Source organism: Ochotona princeps, chromosome 12 (assembly GCF_030435755.1).
Source record: "Ochotona princeps isolate mOchPri1 chromosome 12, mOchPri1.hap1, whole genome shotgun sequence".
In the NCBI taxonomy this organism is placed as follows: Eukaryota; Metazoa; Chordata; class Mammalia; order Lagomorpha; family Ochotonidae; genus Ochotona; species Ochotona princeps.
The window spans coordinates 10282209-10298995 of record NC_080843.1 but is presented as its reverse complement, the minus strand read 5'-3'; the positions used below and the strand labels follow the sequence as shown (position 1 = coordinate 10298995).

Here is a 16787-nt window from a genome sequence, read left to right as displayed (position 1 = left end):
GGACTTTAGCCACTAAGCCTCCACACTGGGCCCACACCTGCAGTAATTTAACTAAGTGACAGTCTAATTGTAATTTACAGTTTTAACTATAAATCGCTTTGAAGCACTGGCCACAGTGACCAGTGGCTGTGGTACCAGGCAGCTAATGTCATCCCAGCACCTTGTATTGGTCAGTGTTCATTTGAAGAATGAAGAAACTAGACAAATGTGAGACCCACACACAGCAGGTGCCAAGTAGTGACAGCCCAAAGCTGTGACACTGTCACCATGTCTTGCTGCATTTGCTTGGTCAAGCTTCAAAGTCAAGGGTTGATCTTTTGCAAATAGAGGGTCCAGGAAAATCAAAAAAGGCAGAGCTTTTAGACTTAAACAAAAAATCACGTTCATGTGGAAAACATGTGGCACCAAAACTAGTAGTCCACCAGCCATGAGCAATCGCTATGGCCATCTGCGTGTGTATTACAGCAGGGCGGAGTTGGCATGCCCTGATCCAAATCAAAAAATCACCACTGTCACTTGTTGTGTGTTTCACTTGATCTTGCAAAGCAGATGACGGCTACAGCCCATGAGCTGGATCAGCTCTGCCCCTGCTTTTGTTGATGAAGTTGTATGGCAACGTGGCCACTCCAGTCTTTGGCTGCTTGCCAGCAGGTGGGCACTGTTGTGCTACATCAGCGCCTGCGTGCTTGGGACCACTTCCTGCATGCCCTGAAGCCTGATATGCTTACGTCAAAGTTTGCCAACCCTTGTTCAAAAAGAATCTTCCAGGCTGCTGGTATCATCATTCCTGTAGTATCATTAGGGGAGTGAAGTTCTAGGAGAGTTGGCGCCCCTGCCCACGGCTTATAGGTGAGGGCAGTGCATGCGGAAGCCGAGGTCCGCTCTGTCCTTGGACCTCTTGAGACCCTCGGGTCCTGGTGGGGTGGGAGCCTCAGTGGAGGGAATGCTGCCTGCGGCCCTGGGCGGGTCTGACACATCTGGCCTTCTCTTTAACGCCGCCTCTGGTAACCATGGAACTAGGCTAGACCTTCTCTTACTCACCCTAATCCACTGTTGATCTGAGAAGGACAGAAGCCAGGATGTTGGTGGCAACCTGCTACTGTAATTGATGGGCATGCAGTAGCCCCACCCCCCCGGACCATGTGGAGATGGGCATTCCTGCCTGTGCACCAGCAGAAAGTCTTCCTCACCGTGACATTCAAAGCAAACTGAATTGCTCCACGCCCTCACGGGATGCCGAAATACACAATTATTACCTGTGGCCAATATATGTTGAGCGTAACATACGGGGACCTGACTGACATTTTGCTTCTTGAACCCTCACGTCCAGGGGTTCTTTGAAAATTTCACAGAAAATGGGATTGAAAAATGAGGTGATTTTGGTGTGTACCGTTTTGAAACCCACTAGTGCAGCTTTCATGGAATATACCTTTCTCCTGCACTGTCCGAAGATCTCTCGTACGCAAGGGTCTCCAAAAATGGTGGGCCAAAAGGAATTCTCTCTCAATCCCGGTTTCCCACGGCCTTCTCGATGCTGCTCATGCCAACGCGAGATTTGCCTCGGTGATTTGCACTCACATGTCTGTTATCCTGTTGTCTCCGTGGACACACTGGCCGGGGGAACCTGCTCCATTTATTCCCCCCAATTGCAATCCTAGGAAATGTGGAGAAGAATGTGATATTTTTTCCCGATAAGAACTCAGTGGCTTTGGAAATGGGAACTTTGGAGCACGCAGCCAGACACAGAGAAGTCTGCATGGAGACGCAGGAAAGTCCCCTGTAGCTGCCAGTGGCACAGAATACTGTATTTTAAGCTGATGATTCTTCCTGCTACTGTAGGGCAGGGGGCGATGGGTGCTTAGGAATCACCACCCGTGGGAGTCTGTGGGTTGCCTGAGAAACCCAGCAGGTCAGTTGCTGCCCACTGATTACTGGGGACCTCCAGGACCCTTCACCAGTGTTCCCACTGACGGGTAAGCTTGCTCCCCGGCAGCCCCACCCACGGAAAGACGGCCATCATCCCACACCTGCCTTCTCCTCAGCCCTCAGCCTGTGCTGGACTGGCCAGCTCTGGGTGTGCAAAGCGTCAGTAGTTGGTGGGCGACAGGAGGGGACAACTTGGGACATGCGTGTCTGTTCACACGTTCCTTCCTGGGCTTTCGATGGGTGTGGTGGCTCCTGGGAGACACTCACCCCATGGCGTGGGCTAAGTGGCCGTGGTGGCAGATTGCTGCATGGCGTTTACAACAGATAGCAACTGTGTGGGTGTGCCTTGCACACAAGGGCCCCATTCTTGGGCTGCAAACATCCGGACCTGTTCCAGAAGAGACATAATTGTGTGTGTGTTTGTGTGAATGATAGTGACCTCCTGGCTGCCCTGATGACACAAAGGCTCTGGATGTATATACATGGTGGGCTTGGTGGCTGTGACGTAGAAAGGAAGCTGACAAACGTAGTGACAGGACACTCATTGTTGGTCCCTGTCCCACATAGTGTGGCCTGTGTGTTTGGACCCACAGGATATGGGGGCTTGTGTGGGACAGGCAGCAGGCACTTCAGAGCCCCCGCGCCCCCCCCAGCCTGTTATGGCTTCGCTAGGGCCAACCTCCTTCCCACACAGGGCTGCAGGCATTTCCCCACTGCACAGGAATCCATGGCACAAGGCCAGAGGGGAAGATTTGGAGCAGCAGGCACAGCATAGCCCTGGTGGGTCCTGGAGGGCATGTCCTCTGGAGCCTGAGGCTTTGTTGCCATTGGTCAGTTACCCTTTAATATTTGGCGAAAGGACACAGGGAGGGAGATGAATGGAGCTCGGCTTCCGCTCTCATTCTCTGTCATCCCACCCTTCCTTGCTTTGCTCTTGGCTGGGGATACCGGGGGTGGCTGGCCCCTCATGTTTGCCATGCTCACACGGTTTCCATGTCTCTGCTGTGTTCTCAGGGAAGGCCGCTCCAACGCCCACAGCAAAGATTACCAAAGAATTGGGGACGTCTTGCTGAAGAACATCCAGGGCCTGAAGGTGAGCTGCCAGGGGTGGGGTGTGGAGAGGAGATGAGCTCACCTAAGAACAGAGGGCTGCTTGTCCCCCGAGGCCCCTGGCCCAACAGCCCCAGTGACTTCACCCGTTTCCTCTGTGGGAAACACATTTTATGGTGGATAGTTTTTGAAAGCTCCACGGGGCACCCAACACAACAGCGGTTCTGTGTGAAGATGCTCATTTAATGTCAACAGAACATGGGTGGTGTGCGGATTTCCTTCTGGGTCAGCTGTTTGGCTTCTAAGCCTGGCACACTGTTGGCCTAGGAGCTGTGTAGGAGTTTCCGGTAAACGCCGCAAGTGCTTCAAACAGGCACACTTGTCCCTCTTTGGAGACACCCACAGTGATGCCACGGAGAATTCAGACCACACCACAATCCCACTACACTTTCATAATGTCTTATATCTGATGTTTGGGCATTGTTTTTCTTTGTAGCCCATTAATACTTCTTCTGATACATGTTAATTCGCATGGTTTATGTGATGACTTCTGTAGTCACATTTCATGGCACTCTTCTAGAAGAACCAGAGAGGATAGCCCAATTCTGCCTTTCAAATAAAATCTTTTTGGCTACTGCCGCTGTGGCATACCAGGTTAAGCCTTCACTCACCTGTGGCCCTGGCCTTCCATATGGGCACTCGTTTGTGTCCTGGCTGCTCCGCTTCCGCTTCTGCAGCCATGTGGCAGATCTGGAGGAAGCGCCTGGCTTCCGATGGGCCCAGTTCTGGCCACTGTGGCCACCACAGGAGTGAAGCAGTGGATGGCAGATGTCTGCCTCTCCTTCTCTCAGCAACTGCCTTTTAAATAAAACATTTTTTAAATCTGTTAAAGAAATGTATTCTCTTAATAGTGTATATACAACTCATCTATTCAAACTGTTCCGTCCCTCTGTGGGGCTTGTTGTGTCATGCAAACTTCACTGAAATATCCAAGAGTGAAACGTGAGCAGGACAAAGTGTAAGAAAAGGAAGTGAATGTTTAATGATGAAAGCCAGGGTGCCTAGCATGCTCACAGGCTGAATGGGGGGACACGTGCCCGCTCAGGTCCCCCAGTCGGGGCCTGGGCCTCACCTGCCTCCATTCTGCGCCCCACCAGCACCTGGCCACTCACCTGTGGCGCCACAGCGAGGCCTTGGAGGCGCTGGAGAACGGGCTGAAGAGCTCGCGGCGGCTGGAGAATTTCTGCCGGGACTTCGAGCTGCAGAAGGTGTGCTACCTGCCACTCAACACCTTCCTCCTGCGGCCGCTGCACCGGCTCATGCACTACAAGCAGGTGCTGGAGCGGCTGTGCAAGTACCACTCGCCCAACCACGTGGACTTTAGGGACTGCCGCGGTGAGTGCCGCCGGGGCCCAGCCTCTCCTCTGCCACAAAGAATGGGTACCCTATTTCCCCAGCCCCTGCCCCAAGACCCCCACCTTTGCGCCAGGGAGTTTGGTACCAAGAAAACTGGAGAAGGTGCCCTTGCAGGTGCCCCACTCCACACCCTGCTCTACCATCACTCTTCCTGGGTTGGCCATGGCAGGTGGCAAGTCACAGAAGCATCTCACCAAGCTTTGGTGAGGCTCCAACTTAGAGTACACACTTCACCTGTGAGCCCATTTTACATGCAGAGCGACCAAGAGCAGAGTAGTGCAGGAACTAGCCTCACAGCTAAGCAGCAGCAGTGTGTATCTGGCCCACTTCCTCAGCCTGGGTGGATCCCATGTTGGAAGTTCATACTTGAATTCTGCTAACAGCGCCACAAGATCAGGAAGGGGCAGGGGAGATGCAACATCACTCAGTAAAAGGTCACAGGGAGTCTCCGGGCACTTCTTCCCCTTTGAGCTTCCCACCCTCTTCATGTAGCTGGTCGTTGTATCTCTTGCATGTGCACCTGCTGACAGAGCGTCGGCTCCTCGAGGTCCCCGGCTATCACTCACTCAGTCTCCCATTGTGCAACCAGGGCTGTTCACGTAGTAGGCCCTCTGGAGGCGGCACCTGGGCAGAGCCAGTGTGAGCATGTCGAGGCCCTCATTTCTTACTCAAAGTACTGGAAACCCCTGCCGCCTGTTTTTCTAAGATGTCTCTCTGGCTGCTTCACATGAGTCTGTTGACACCTGACCACTCCAGGCTCCAGTTTGAATTTGTCCTGCTCCGGTCCCTCCCAGTCTCTGGTGGACCAGACAGGCATTTGAGCACCTGTGTAAGAGTGGAAGGAGCGGGTATGACTTGTGTCCTTGTGGGACCTACTGCTCTGTCCACAGGCAGTTGCCTGGGTGGGGACCAGCATTGTTGCGGGCAAGTGTGTGCTCTGGGACTCAGCCTCAGGGCTGTGGGAAGGGGTTAGGTGTCTGGGGCCAGGATGGCGAAATTGACAGCTGAAATGTGCTGAATGAGGGGAGAGTGTGAAGGCCGGCACGTCAATGGCTTTGACAGGACAGAGGCTGGGGAACATTCCAGAAAGAGCAAACATTTGGCTGGAATAGTGAACGGGCCCCAGAACCCACATGTTCTGAAGCCCTGAGTGTGGTGTAGCATAGACCAGCAATTTCCAAAACAAGGGATGCTAATGAAAGACAGTCCTGTTTGCGCGCCTTCGAATCCCCCAGCACCTCCTTGGTCTGCTGACAAAACCCTTTTGTTAGTTTTTTTGGCCTTGGCGTGTTCCTGGCCTGCGAGGTGGTGCTGCCCTGGCCCACCCTAACCTGGTGTGGCCGATCGGCTATGCTCCTGAGAGGAGACCAGGGTCTGTTGAAAGGCTGAGGACTGGGCCTTGTCTGAACATGCTTCTACGAGAGGGAGGTCAGGTGCTTGCTCCCAGCATGAGTGCCTCGGGCCTGTGGGGCCCACTGTCCTCCTCGCCAAGCTCCTCACTGCCAGCTCTGAGTGCTGGGTGCCCAGGAAGTGTCTAGTGGGGACATGTGAGGGCAGGGCCAGCCCTGGGGAATGCAGACACAGCTGAGCAGGAGCAGCGTGCCCTGAGCCAGGAAGGCAAGAACGCGACTGGCTATGGGGAGAGGGGTACGGCAGGTCCTGAAGGAACTGCCTCCACGTCAGACCCCCCCACGCATCCTGGGTGGGCAGCACTGCCCTTGCTGTGTGCTGATGCTCTGCATGTCCCTGCAGCCGCTCTGGCTGAGATCACAGAGATGGTGGCCCAGCTCCACGGTACGATGATCAAGATGGAGAACTTCCAGAAGCTGCATGAGCTCAAGAAAGACTTGATCGGCATCGACAATCTCGTCGTCCCAGGCAGGGTAAGTAGGCACGCCGTGGGTGGGTCAGTCGTGGAGCCAGGAAAAGGCATGTCCAGGGTTTGGGCACTTCCGAGTCACTTCGAGTACGGCACTTCGAGTCACCGAATTAGGCCCTGAAGTCATGCCTGCACCTTGTTTATATAGGAGTTTTCAAAATTTGTTTTATATACTTTATTTTTTAAAGACTCATTTTGTGTATTTGAAAGGCAGAGTTGTGGAGAAAGACATCTGTTCTGTGTTCACTCCTCAAATGGCCACCGTGGCTGGGGCTGGACCAGGGCCTCAAGCCGCCCTCCGCGGCTGTCCCAGACCACCAGCAGCTAGGGCTTGGACCGGGACTCTGGCATGCAGGTGGCTGCTTAACCCGCTGCACCAGAAAGAGTACTGCTGAAACATGTAGTTTTCCAGACACACTGTAATTCTTGAATTCAAAATCAGAGCCACATTTTCCAGAAAAACATTCCTGGGAGAGTCGAGGACACCTACTGCCATTCTCTTTAAAGCACTGCAGGTGGTCACCTTAACAGCAGGTGGCGGGGATGACCCTGGAGGCAGGCCCACCAGGCCCACCTGCTCTGGGTGCACTCTGGAAGTCACCAGGACACTGCAGCTCCTCCAGTCTAGGGGACTGTGTTCCCAGAGTGCGGGTGTTTCATGGCCTGTAGCAGCCAGGCTAGGCGACAGCACCAGGCTCCTTAGTCTACGGTGCCCACCTTAACCACACGACGGTGCTCCTGTCTTGGCTAATTCCGGACAGGCCGGGATACAGGCCAGGATACCGCCTGTGTGGGAGAGCTTTTCTCTGATGGGAAGCCTGGGGGTGAGAGTATGTCAGTGCCCCAGGGAAGTGCAGCTCCGGCTCTGCTGCTGAGGAAACCCAGTCAGACCTCCGGCTCCTTAAGCCACGGCACCTGGAGGAGAGATGGGATGGTGGGAGGTCCCCAAAGGGAGCACATGTTGGAGCGAGACCTTATGGTGAATGGCCGACGCTGAACAGGTGAAGAGCTGGGGTGGGTGTCTGTTTGTTTTAGCACGATTAAGAGTTTCTGATCCAAGGGAGACTAAGACTGGGACAGCAGGGTGTGTTCTGGCACATGTAGCTTGGGGTCCTTTAAATCAATTTCTGGTTTATAAGCCGGAGTTCCCCTAATACCATTGCCCTCTCGGTGAACACCCCGTAGTGGCCACAGTGCTCAAGTGCAGAGTCTGGGGTTCAGGGCATAGTGCAGTGTGGGCCCAGCCACTGCAAACCCCAAGTGCGCATCCCTCCTCCTGGAGGTGGGAATGCCATGATCCCGAAGGGAGGGCTGTGTGGGAGCGGGGATTCCAGCACTGACAACGTGGGACGCGGGCTTTTCTCGGCAGGAGTTCATCCGCCTGGGCAGCCTCAGCAAGCTGTCGGGGAAGGGGCTCCAGCAGCGCATGTTTTTCCTGGTAAGTGGCGAGGGCTCTAGCCCGTTCCCCACCCCGATGTGGGAACCCCTGTGTGCCAGCCTGCCTTCTGCCTTACATTGCTGAGATTCATGGACTGTAAGGAAAGGTGGACAAGGTGCTGGCAGTGCCTGCTGGGGTCAGTCAGCTTGTTCACCTTGGCCGCCCTCTCCTTTGTCCTTGTAGTTCAATGACGTCCTACTGTACACCAGCCGGGGGCTGACGGCGTCCAATCAGTTTAAAGTCCACGGGCAGCTCCCGCTCTATGGCATGACAGTGAGTATGGGCAGGTGGCTGGCTTGACTAGAGGGAATGTGAGCCATTGCCACAGGGCGGGGCTGGTGTGCAAGGACCCAAGAGCTGGGGACAGGGCTGCAGTCTCCGGTGACAAGCCCAGGCTGCAGGACCCCCAGTTCCACTCCTTGCCAACTAGAGTTGGGAGGGCTTCTCCAGTGGGGCTCAAGGGGCCTCAGCTTCTACCTTCCATGTGGATGATGCCTCCTGGAACCAAGGAAAGCATCAAGGCATGGGGGATCCCCCCACCCATAGGCCAGCCCTTTGGCTTTTTACTGTGTTGCACTGTGGCCTGCAGCAAGCACAGACCCTCCATGCAGGATCGCAGCTCGGGCTGTGCCAGTCTCCCTGGGGTTCACCCTCGGCATCCAGTGACCTCTACTCGCCTCCCTGGATCTATGTCTTTGACCCAGCCCTTAAAAGGGGGCTGGGAAGGTGGGGAAGCACAGGCGTTGTGCATGTGCCCCCCACCTTACAGGCTCTGGGACGGCCCTCTTGTCCTGCAGATCGAGGAAGGCGAGGACGAGTGGGGACTGCCCCACTGCTTGACACTCCGGGGCCAGCGACAGTCCATCATCGTGGCCGCCAGGTAAGGCCACACCCTCGCTCCTGCCCTATCAGCCCTCACCCAGTGGCACCAGCAAGCTCTGACGGCCACCTCCACTGCAGCTCCCGCGCCGAGATGGAGAAGTGGGTTGAGGACATCCGGATGGCCATCGACCTGGCGGAGAAGAGCAGTGGTCCCAGCCCGGAGCTCTTGGCCAGCAGCCCCCCGGACAACAGTGAGTGGCGTGCGCAGGCCTGTGTTTATGGCTGGGTGCCGCAGAGCCTCCTAGAAGCAAGGCATTCAGAGCAGTTGAGAGGCGGCAGGGGCCCTGGGGCAACAGTCCACTTGTCATACAGTGTGGGTGAGGACAGAGGGTGAGGCCATCCATGGCTGACAGGACTTGTTAGTTTCCACCCCTGCTTCCCAGCCTTCCTCAGCACCCCAGAGGGTGTCAGAAGACACTCCTGCCCCTGGTGAGCCAAGGTGAGCCGCACTTCCTTTCCCCCGCAGAGTCCCCCGACGAGGCCACCGTAGCCGACCAGGAGTCAGAGGATGACCTCAGCGCCTCACGCACCTCGCTAGAGCGCCAGGCCCCACACCGTGGCAACACGATGGTGCATGTGTGCTGGCATCGCAACACCAGCGTCTCTATGGTGGACTTCAGCATCGCTGTGGAGGTACTGGCTGGGCTGGGGTTGGCTCTGCCTACCTGCCTGGCACCTTGCCGGAGTGGAGCTGTGTGTGGCTCCGACCACTGTCCCCCCTCCCAGGGTCATCCCAGCCCTGTCAGGGAAGCTAGCCCCTCCCCCGCCTGTAGAGCTGGTGGTGGCACAGGAAGAAGAGACTGGGCAGTTCCAGGCGCTGCAGTTTAGGGTCCACAGCAGGGGAGGTGATGATGGTGTCTGTCCTGGCAAAACCTGAATGGGAGAACACCCGGGGCAGGCTCTCCGCCCATGGGCTCTGAGAATTGTGCTGAACCTTGGATTTGACGATCTGTGCCTGGATTGCAAAGGCTTTCTGCATTCTGGGCCAGCAGCTGCTTCTCAGGCTGTCTCGGGCCCAGGAAGCTTCCCTTCAGGGTGCGCCGCCAGCTGCGCCTGCACAGATGGTGCAGGGCATTTGAGTTAGAGGCTGTGTTGCCCTACCCAGCCGGCATCTTCAGCAGAGCCTGGACCCACTCTAAAATGGAGAGCCTTCTAATTCCTAAACCTGCTGGGCTGCACAGGGTCACAGGAGGCTGGCAGCCAGGCAGGTGCTTGGCTGTCTGCTTGAACCAGCAGGTTGGGAGTGGGCCAACATGGGTGGTCTCAGGGACCCTCCCGTAGAACTCCACCGAGTCCCACCACAGCCAGCAAGTACGGAGCAGGGCAGAAGCATAGGACCTGGCTCCCCTCAGGGAGGCTCTGTCCCAGCTGGCTTCAGCTGGGGGCCTCAGTTGGGAGCGTGAACACAACCTCTGTGGGTGCAGGATCCGTACGCACACAGCTGGTGGGTCTGAGACTACTCCCAGGAGGCTTGGACAACTCCTTCCCACTGCAGTGCGTTTCTGCTGGGGAAGCCGAGTGTGCCTACCTACACCCTGATCTCCGCCAAGTCAGGGTCATGAGTGTGAGGAGTACTGTGGGCTCAGACATGAGCTCCTTGGAGGCCCCGGGACGCAGCAGGTACCTCAGTCCAATCCGGAGGCCCTGTGGCATGTCCTGAAGCCTAGCCCTTGTGTATTGGCCTGGCCTACGCAGGTAGCCCACTGCCTGGGAACTGAGAGTGGTCTTTTAAGGATAAATTATTCTACTAATTTGAAAGGCAGAGTGACTCAGGGAGAGGAAGAAAAGCCTTCCATTGTTGGTTCAATGCCCCAACTAGCTGTGACAGTGCCAGGCCTGGCTGAAGCCAGGAGCTCTGGTCTCCCACGTGGCTCTCAGGCCTCAGTTACCTGGGCCTGTCCCCTTGCTTTTCCAGTCACATGAGCATGGCAGCTGGGACTTGAGGCAATACCCCAATGTGGATGCCAGCTTTGTGTTCTGCTAAACATTGGCCTGCCTTCTACCTATTTAAAGAATTACATAACATCTTTAGTTTTGCTTCTTAGCCCAAAACATTAATTTATTAATTTCAAAGGGAGACAGATCTTTTACCCATTGGTTCATGGCCTAATTGGCCATAGTGGCTGACACAGAGTCAGGCCTCCCACTGCTGCTTCTCAGGCCATTAGGAGGGAACTGGCCCAGAAGTGGGGCGGCTGGAAGATGCCCTAACAGGTGGCAGCTCTACTTGGGACACCACAGTTCCTCTAGCCCATATCTGCCTCTTGGTCATACTGGTTTCGAAGTGGGACAGTCTCTGTAGACACTTCAAAAGCGCCTCTCTCCTGCCAGAAGCTGTTGCCATGGATTCAGCTCCGACTGGGTGGTGGCCACAGCTGCCTTCACAACCAGGGGTCTGTGTGATCCCCCAGACTGCCTCCTGACCCCCGCTGGGTCGGGCACCTGTCTGACTCATGTAGGCATCACTGGAAGCAGGGACGGAGACCTCCTGTTAGACACGGGCGCTGGTGTTGTCAGGATGGTGGGGAAGCCAGCTGGCTTTTGAGGCTAGAGCCAGGACAGCAGAAAGATCTCCAGTGGCTGGGACACCCCAGGTATCTGTCCCTGCAGCTCTCGCATGCTGCTGCATGTTACAAGTCAGGTGTCCACAGGGGTGGCTCCTGGCAGCACCACCCTTCCTCAGCATCCCACGCTTGTAGCCATATGCCCTGGGCACATACAGTCCCCCTCCAAGGATACTTAAAATCCCCATCGTTCACTCGCATGCCCTGAGGGTGTGGGTGGGAGCAGTGGCACACTGTGACTGGGGTACAGGGCCTCAGCAGCACGTGGGGAGGACACACCAGCAGAGGGGCTGGCTAAGGTGCAGGTCATGCCCACCTGCTGTGCAGCACAGCAGGCCAGGAAAGTAGACATCAGTGAAGAGCCCGTCCCACACAGGGGGCTGGCATTGGTGGACAGGGAACCATGTCTAACAAGTGAGGGAGTTCATGTGAAGCCACGTGCATCTTGGCCCTTCCCGCAGCCTGCAGGCTCCTGGGGCCAGACAGTACTGGCACAGGGAGTGGCTGGAACTGCTTCTGCTGCCCCTTGCTGGCGGATACAGTCCTCAGCTGGGAGCTGGAGCTGGTTGGCTTGCCCCTGGCCTCTGTGCTCACTCCCTGCCCCTCAGGGCTGCCAGCAGGTTCCTAGGCACACTGTTCAGCCGCCACAGCTCCAGGTCCTGGTGATCCTGGGAGTTAGGCCAGCCTTTCCTTGAGCTGGGGAGCAGAGGGCAGCACCTCGCTGGCAGGAAGCCAGGGCTGCCGCCCGGCCCACTAAGAGATGGTCCTGCTGAGGCTGGCTGGGTGACCATGGCCGGCAGGAGAGCTGGGACACGGGTGATGTTCTCAGTTCCAGAGGGTAGCAGAGCCTGCTGCCCCCGTGCTGGGGGTTCTACCTCTTAGCAGACAATTCACACTGAGCTACAAGTCCACCCTGAATGCCAGGCTGAGGTCCTCCTGTGACAGCTCCGGTGGGCCCCAGAGGGCCTCGCTGCAGACCCAAGGCCTGCCCAGTTAGCACCACTCACCAGCCTGCTTGTCTTTCAGAATCAGCTGTCTGGGAACCTGCTGAGGAAGTTCAAGAACAGCAACGGGTGGCAGAAGCTGTGGGTGGTATTCACCAACTTCTGCCTGTTCTTCTACAAGTCACACCAGGTAAGCACCCAGGTGCATGCGGGCAGGTGGGGACAGCTGCCAGGGCAGGCCATGTCCCCGAGGCCTCAGCTCCAAGCAAAGATGACTGCCTACCTTCTTCCATGGGTGGGGTTGACCCTACCACCAGTATAGTGGCTGAGCCAGCTCCCCGTGTCCATGCCCAGGCTGCAGCCACCCCCCTCCGTCCCTCCGTTGCAGGACAGCCATCCCCTTGCCAGCCTGCCCCTGCTCGGGTACTCGCTCACCATTCCCTCGGAGTCTGAGAACATCCACAAGGACTACGTGTTCAAGCTGCACTTCAAGTCCCATGTGTACTACTTTAGGGCCGAGAGCGAATATACATTTGAGAGGTAGGTGGCCCCACCTCGGGTGCAGGGCTCCCCAGCAAGGGACTTCCTCAGTGGCAACACGGGGCCCTCTGCCTGATGCTGGCAGCCATGTCTGTCCTCACACAAGCTAGTGGAGTCCTTAGGCCTATGTGGTGCTAGCTCACACCTTGTTTCCTCTCTGACATGCATGTGTGCAACAGACCCCCCACAATTTTGAAATTGAGGCCTATTCCCTTAGATTTTGTAAAGGATTCTTTGTATGCCTGGATTTAAAAATTAATTTGCGCCAAATCAATGTAACTGATTCCATTTTTCTACGGCAAACAGGGAGTGCAGACATAATGCTGAGCTCCACCTGCGTGGGCCAGAAGACAGTACAACCCCAGCCCCAGGTCATTTCAGGGCCAAGGCCACACAGGAATGGAGGAAAGGAGGGCTAGCTTCCTCCCCTTAGGGTTTCCTCCTGGTGGCCCAAGGGCTTCCCTGGCCAAGCCTTTCCAACATGAGCCCTCAGGAGCTGCTGTGTCCTGGAGTTCTGAGGTCCCACCACCAGAGTGGCAGAGGCCGGCTGGGCCTTGTTGCCTGGGACCTGGTCCCCACTGTTTATGTCCTGTCCTCTAGGTGGATGGAGGTGATCCGAAGTGCCACCAGCTCAGCCTCCCGGGCCTCCATCTCAAGTCACAAGGACACCCATGCATACTGATGGCTCGCCCAGAAGGCACACTCTCCTGTGTGACAAAGCCCGCAAGAAGTGATGGTGTGACCCACCACTCTCGCCTGTCTCCCTTCACAGAAACGTTACCTACCCGTGTCTTTTCAAACTGGATGGTGCCCCCTCCCACAACCAGCCCCATCCAAGGGGGCTGCTCTCCCAGCTTACGCCAGTATTACCCCGCTGTCGCTGACAGTGCCAAGGAACAATGCCGCCCTTCACATGGTGCCGATCACCTCAAGGGCACCGTGACAGTGGTGTGGCTGTATCCGTCAGCCAGCAGACTGGGCAGACGCTCTGCTGCGTCTTCAGCCTCTGTCCTTCCGGGCTATTGTTGCCACGGAATGGATTCCCAGTGTGCAACACGCGTGGCGTGGTCCTCAGCAAACGACAGCCTTTTCACAGATGTCATTTTTGTCGTCTTTCTACTTTTATAATAATAGCAGTTAGTCAGACTCACGTCTCTGATTCAAAAGCAATCCACAGCACACTCCAGGTGCCACGTACGGGGCGGGTTCCCGTGCCAGGGCCACCTCTCACAGGACCTCCTTCCCGACCAAGTCGTTCCAGCACACTTGCGATGTGCAGACTGTCACTGGGTGGCTTTCCGTTCTGAGGAGTGAAGGCACGGCGTGGGGTTCTTGCACACTCCATGGTTGCCTGGCCCTGTACTCTGCCGTTGCGTGGTACGTCCCGTGAGAAGATCCGCGGCCGTGGTGTGGTGCTGTCTCACGAGCATGAAAGCCTGTGTGTCCCTGAGCAGGGCCGTGTGGTGTTCTGGGGGTCTGTGAGCCTCTGCGGGCACAAAGCACCACCCAGTAATGGTACGTAGCCCCTCCCTGTCCCTCCCCACCCCTCGTGGCCATGCCTAGATCCTCCAACTGTGGTTTGAAACTGCACATTCTCTAGTAGTATATATCGTGCCCATCTTTACTCTTTTATACGCACCGCCCTGGGCACAGAGCATCGGTGGTGGGTGCTGTGCCTCCCTGGCTGACTAGTCGGGGGGACATGGCTTCCGACAATCAACCTTTGCCTCTCCCCCATGGCGTGCGGTGGCTGCTCATCCCTTAGTGTACCCTGGCCCTTTCTAACACGTCTTAAACCGTCTGGGCGGCGGCCCGCTCGGCACGCGAGCAGCCAGACCCTCCGCCGTCCTGGAGCCGTGCTGGTGTGCACCCACAGGAGCTGGAGACCTGTCCATCATTTGCCTTACAATATGTACCAGATGGTTTCAAGTACTAACAAAAGGGAATAAAAATACCTCACGCCACAGTCCAGCATATGGAAGTTTTAAGGCAAAAGCAGTTGCCTTGTCTGGTCTTCATTCATGTGTGTGTGTGTGTGCTGACAGGTCTAAAGTGAATGCCCTGGTACGCTCTGCAAGCTACCTGTGAAAGGGAAGGGGCTGAGACCCCACCCAAACATGTTTAGAAGAGGGAAAGAGCAGAGGGCTGGGCAAGGGCCTACTCCCCCTGTCTCTACAGGATGAGGGGGTCCCTGGGAGGGTACTGGGAAGCAAGATGTCCGCTTTGGGTGGGGTGGGAGATCAAGGCAAACCCCAGGAACTCCCATCACCACAGGGGCAAAACAGTGGCAGGAAAACACTCCCTCCTGACTGCCCTGTCACTGAACCCAGGAAGCCATGAAGACTTCCTCTCAATCCTCCCATGTGACTCAGACCCAGCGCTGGACCTCTGGGTGCCACTTCAGAGGAACATCCTGGAGTCCTGCCCCGCCAGGTGTGGCCCGAGCCGCCCCCCAGCAGCCGGTAAGATGGAATCACCCATGTGTTCGTGCTCTCGGCGCTTTTAACACTACAGTACCTGTACTCAGAGCACACCCAGGGCACGATCTGCCTCCACTGCAGGGTTTTGCAGAAACACAGAAGCTGTGTTTTCAAAGGAAGGGGTCACTCTAAAGCATAAGGTACAAAAGGCAAGAACCAAGCCAGACACGTCAAGATCTGGTCCGAGGGCAGGCAAGACACCTAGATGCAGGCCAAGGAGAGCCCGGCTGTGCCGCTGCCACCCAGTGATCAACCTCCCTGTGTGCAGCTGGCCAGGACACAAGACACCACAAGCAGGTGTGTGCCTGGTCCAGCACAACCACCTCTCACACCAGCTGCAGGGAGCAGCCCACAGCTTCCAGCCCCAACTCGCATTCAGCACCGAGCCTCTCCAGCCACAGCAGGTCCACGCACTGACCAGAACCGACAGCAACCAGCAGGGCCCAGCTGTGGCTCTGGGGCCTGGTCCCTAATTGAACTAGAAGTATATGTGTCTACAAAAATAGCAAGCAGAAGACATCACACACAGAGGTGGCCCCATCTTTCCCAACAGGCTGAATGCATGGAAGATGCTTACAGCAGGTGCTGAAGGAGCCACTGTTACTGTAGTCCCAGGGCTTGGCTCAGAACCCTCTAAGCACGCGGACTACCACAGAGCAATGCCACATCTCCCAGTGAGAGTCACAAGCCAACTGACAGCATCTGTCTACACTGGCTCTTTCACCATCAGCATGCTTCGGGAGGGGTAGGGGGAGAAGGGAGTTCTCTACTAGTCTCTGCTGGACCTCTACCCAGAATGCTCCCCAGAAATGTCACATGAGACCCTACCAAGCCCCACCATGCCATGTGGCACCTCGCTGCTGTTCCACACAAACCCTGCTTCGCAGAGATCATCCTGGGCTGCGAACCTCACATTTGTTCACCATGTGAAACCACTTCTACCCCTCCCATACTCACAGCTCCGTCCTAAGGTCACCCTGAGGCTGATGTCCTGCTGCCTCCGATACCTGCCAGCATCAACAGGAAGACCCTTCTCCTAGCCTGTCAGACTCCCAAACACTGCCACCTGGGCTACAGAGCTTGGCAGAGCCTCCCAGAGTAGTGACGAGGTGTGGGTGCTTCACACAGCCTCAGTCCTCACCCCATGTTCCCAGCCACCCGGGAGCGGGGGAGGCAGGGAATGACAGCCACACCCCAACACTGGACACTCGGCCATCTCAGCACACACATGGCGCCGCAGAGCCACATCTCAAGGAGAGTATGCAAATCAGTTATAAAATTTATTTGTGTAAGCATTCAGACATTTTAGGTGGCAGAGATGATATGCAGATTCTACTGCAAGGTGCGGAAACAGAAAATTGTACTGGAAAAGACAGCACATCTGGCGCAGGCCAGCAACAGCCTAACTCCAAACGAGTGTTAGACGAGAGCGCGTCGTCCAGGAGAAAGGTGAAATAATAATAATTTAAAGCTCCATGAGACAAGATAGGTTCTGATTTAAAACACTAAGAAATCATAGTACCATCCATGAGACAGGAAATCAACATCTAAGTGTACCAAGGGGACGTGGGCCTGTGCTGAGGTACAAAGAGAAGTGTTCCCTACAAGGGGTGTTAATTATTATTCATGGCAAACCCTGCAAGTACAAAATAAAACCCAAATCACTGC

General features: G+C 56.0%; 1 protein-coding gene across 3 annotated transcripts in view; it reads left to right on the top strand.

The window, feature by feature from the left end:
* The window catches only part of FARP1 (FERM, ARH/RhoGEF and pleckstrin domain protein 1), a 213376-nt gene extending 199961 nt beyond the window's left edge, over nt 1-13415 (top strand). For all 3 annotated transcript variants that reach the window (XM_058670519.1, XM_058670518.1, XM_058670517.1), the window contains exons 17-27: nt 2941-3019; nt 4134-4371; nt 6145-6275; nt 7641-7709; nt 7893-7982; nt 8507-8589; nt 8670-8782; nt 9058-9224; nt 12182-12289; nt 12488-12639; nt 13240-13415. In XM_058670519.1, the coding sequence (XP_058526502.1) occupies nt 2941-3019; nt 4134-4371; nt 6145-6275; nt 7641-7709; nt 7893-7982; nt 8507-8589; nt 8670-8782; nt 9058-9224; nt 12182-12289; nt 12488-12639; nt 13240-13321 (1312 nt within the window). In that variant the 3' untranslated portion in view covers nt 13322-13415. The remainder of the gene's footprint in view (nt 1-2940; nt 3020-4133; nt 4372-6144; nt 6276-7640; nt 7710-7892; nt 7983-8506; nt 8590-8669; nt 8783-9057; nt 9225-12181; nt 12290-12487; nt 12640-13239) is intronic.
* Nucleotides 13416-16787: the final 3372 nt, after the last annotated feature.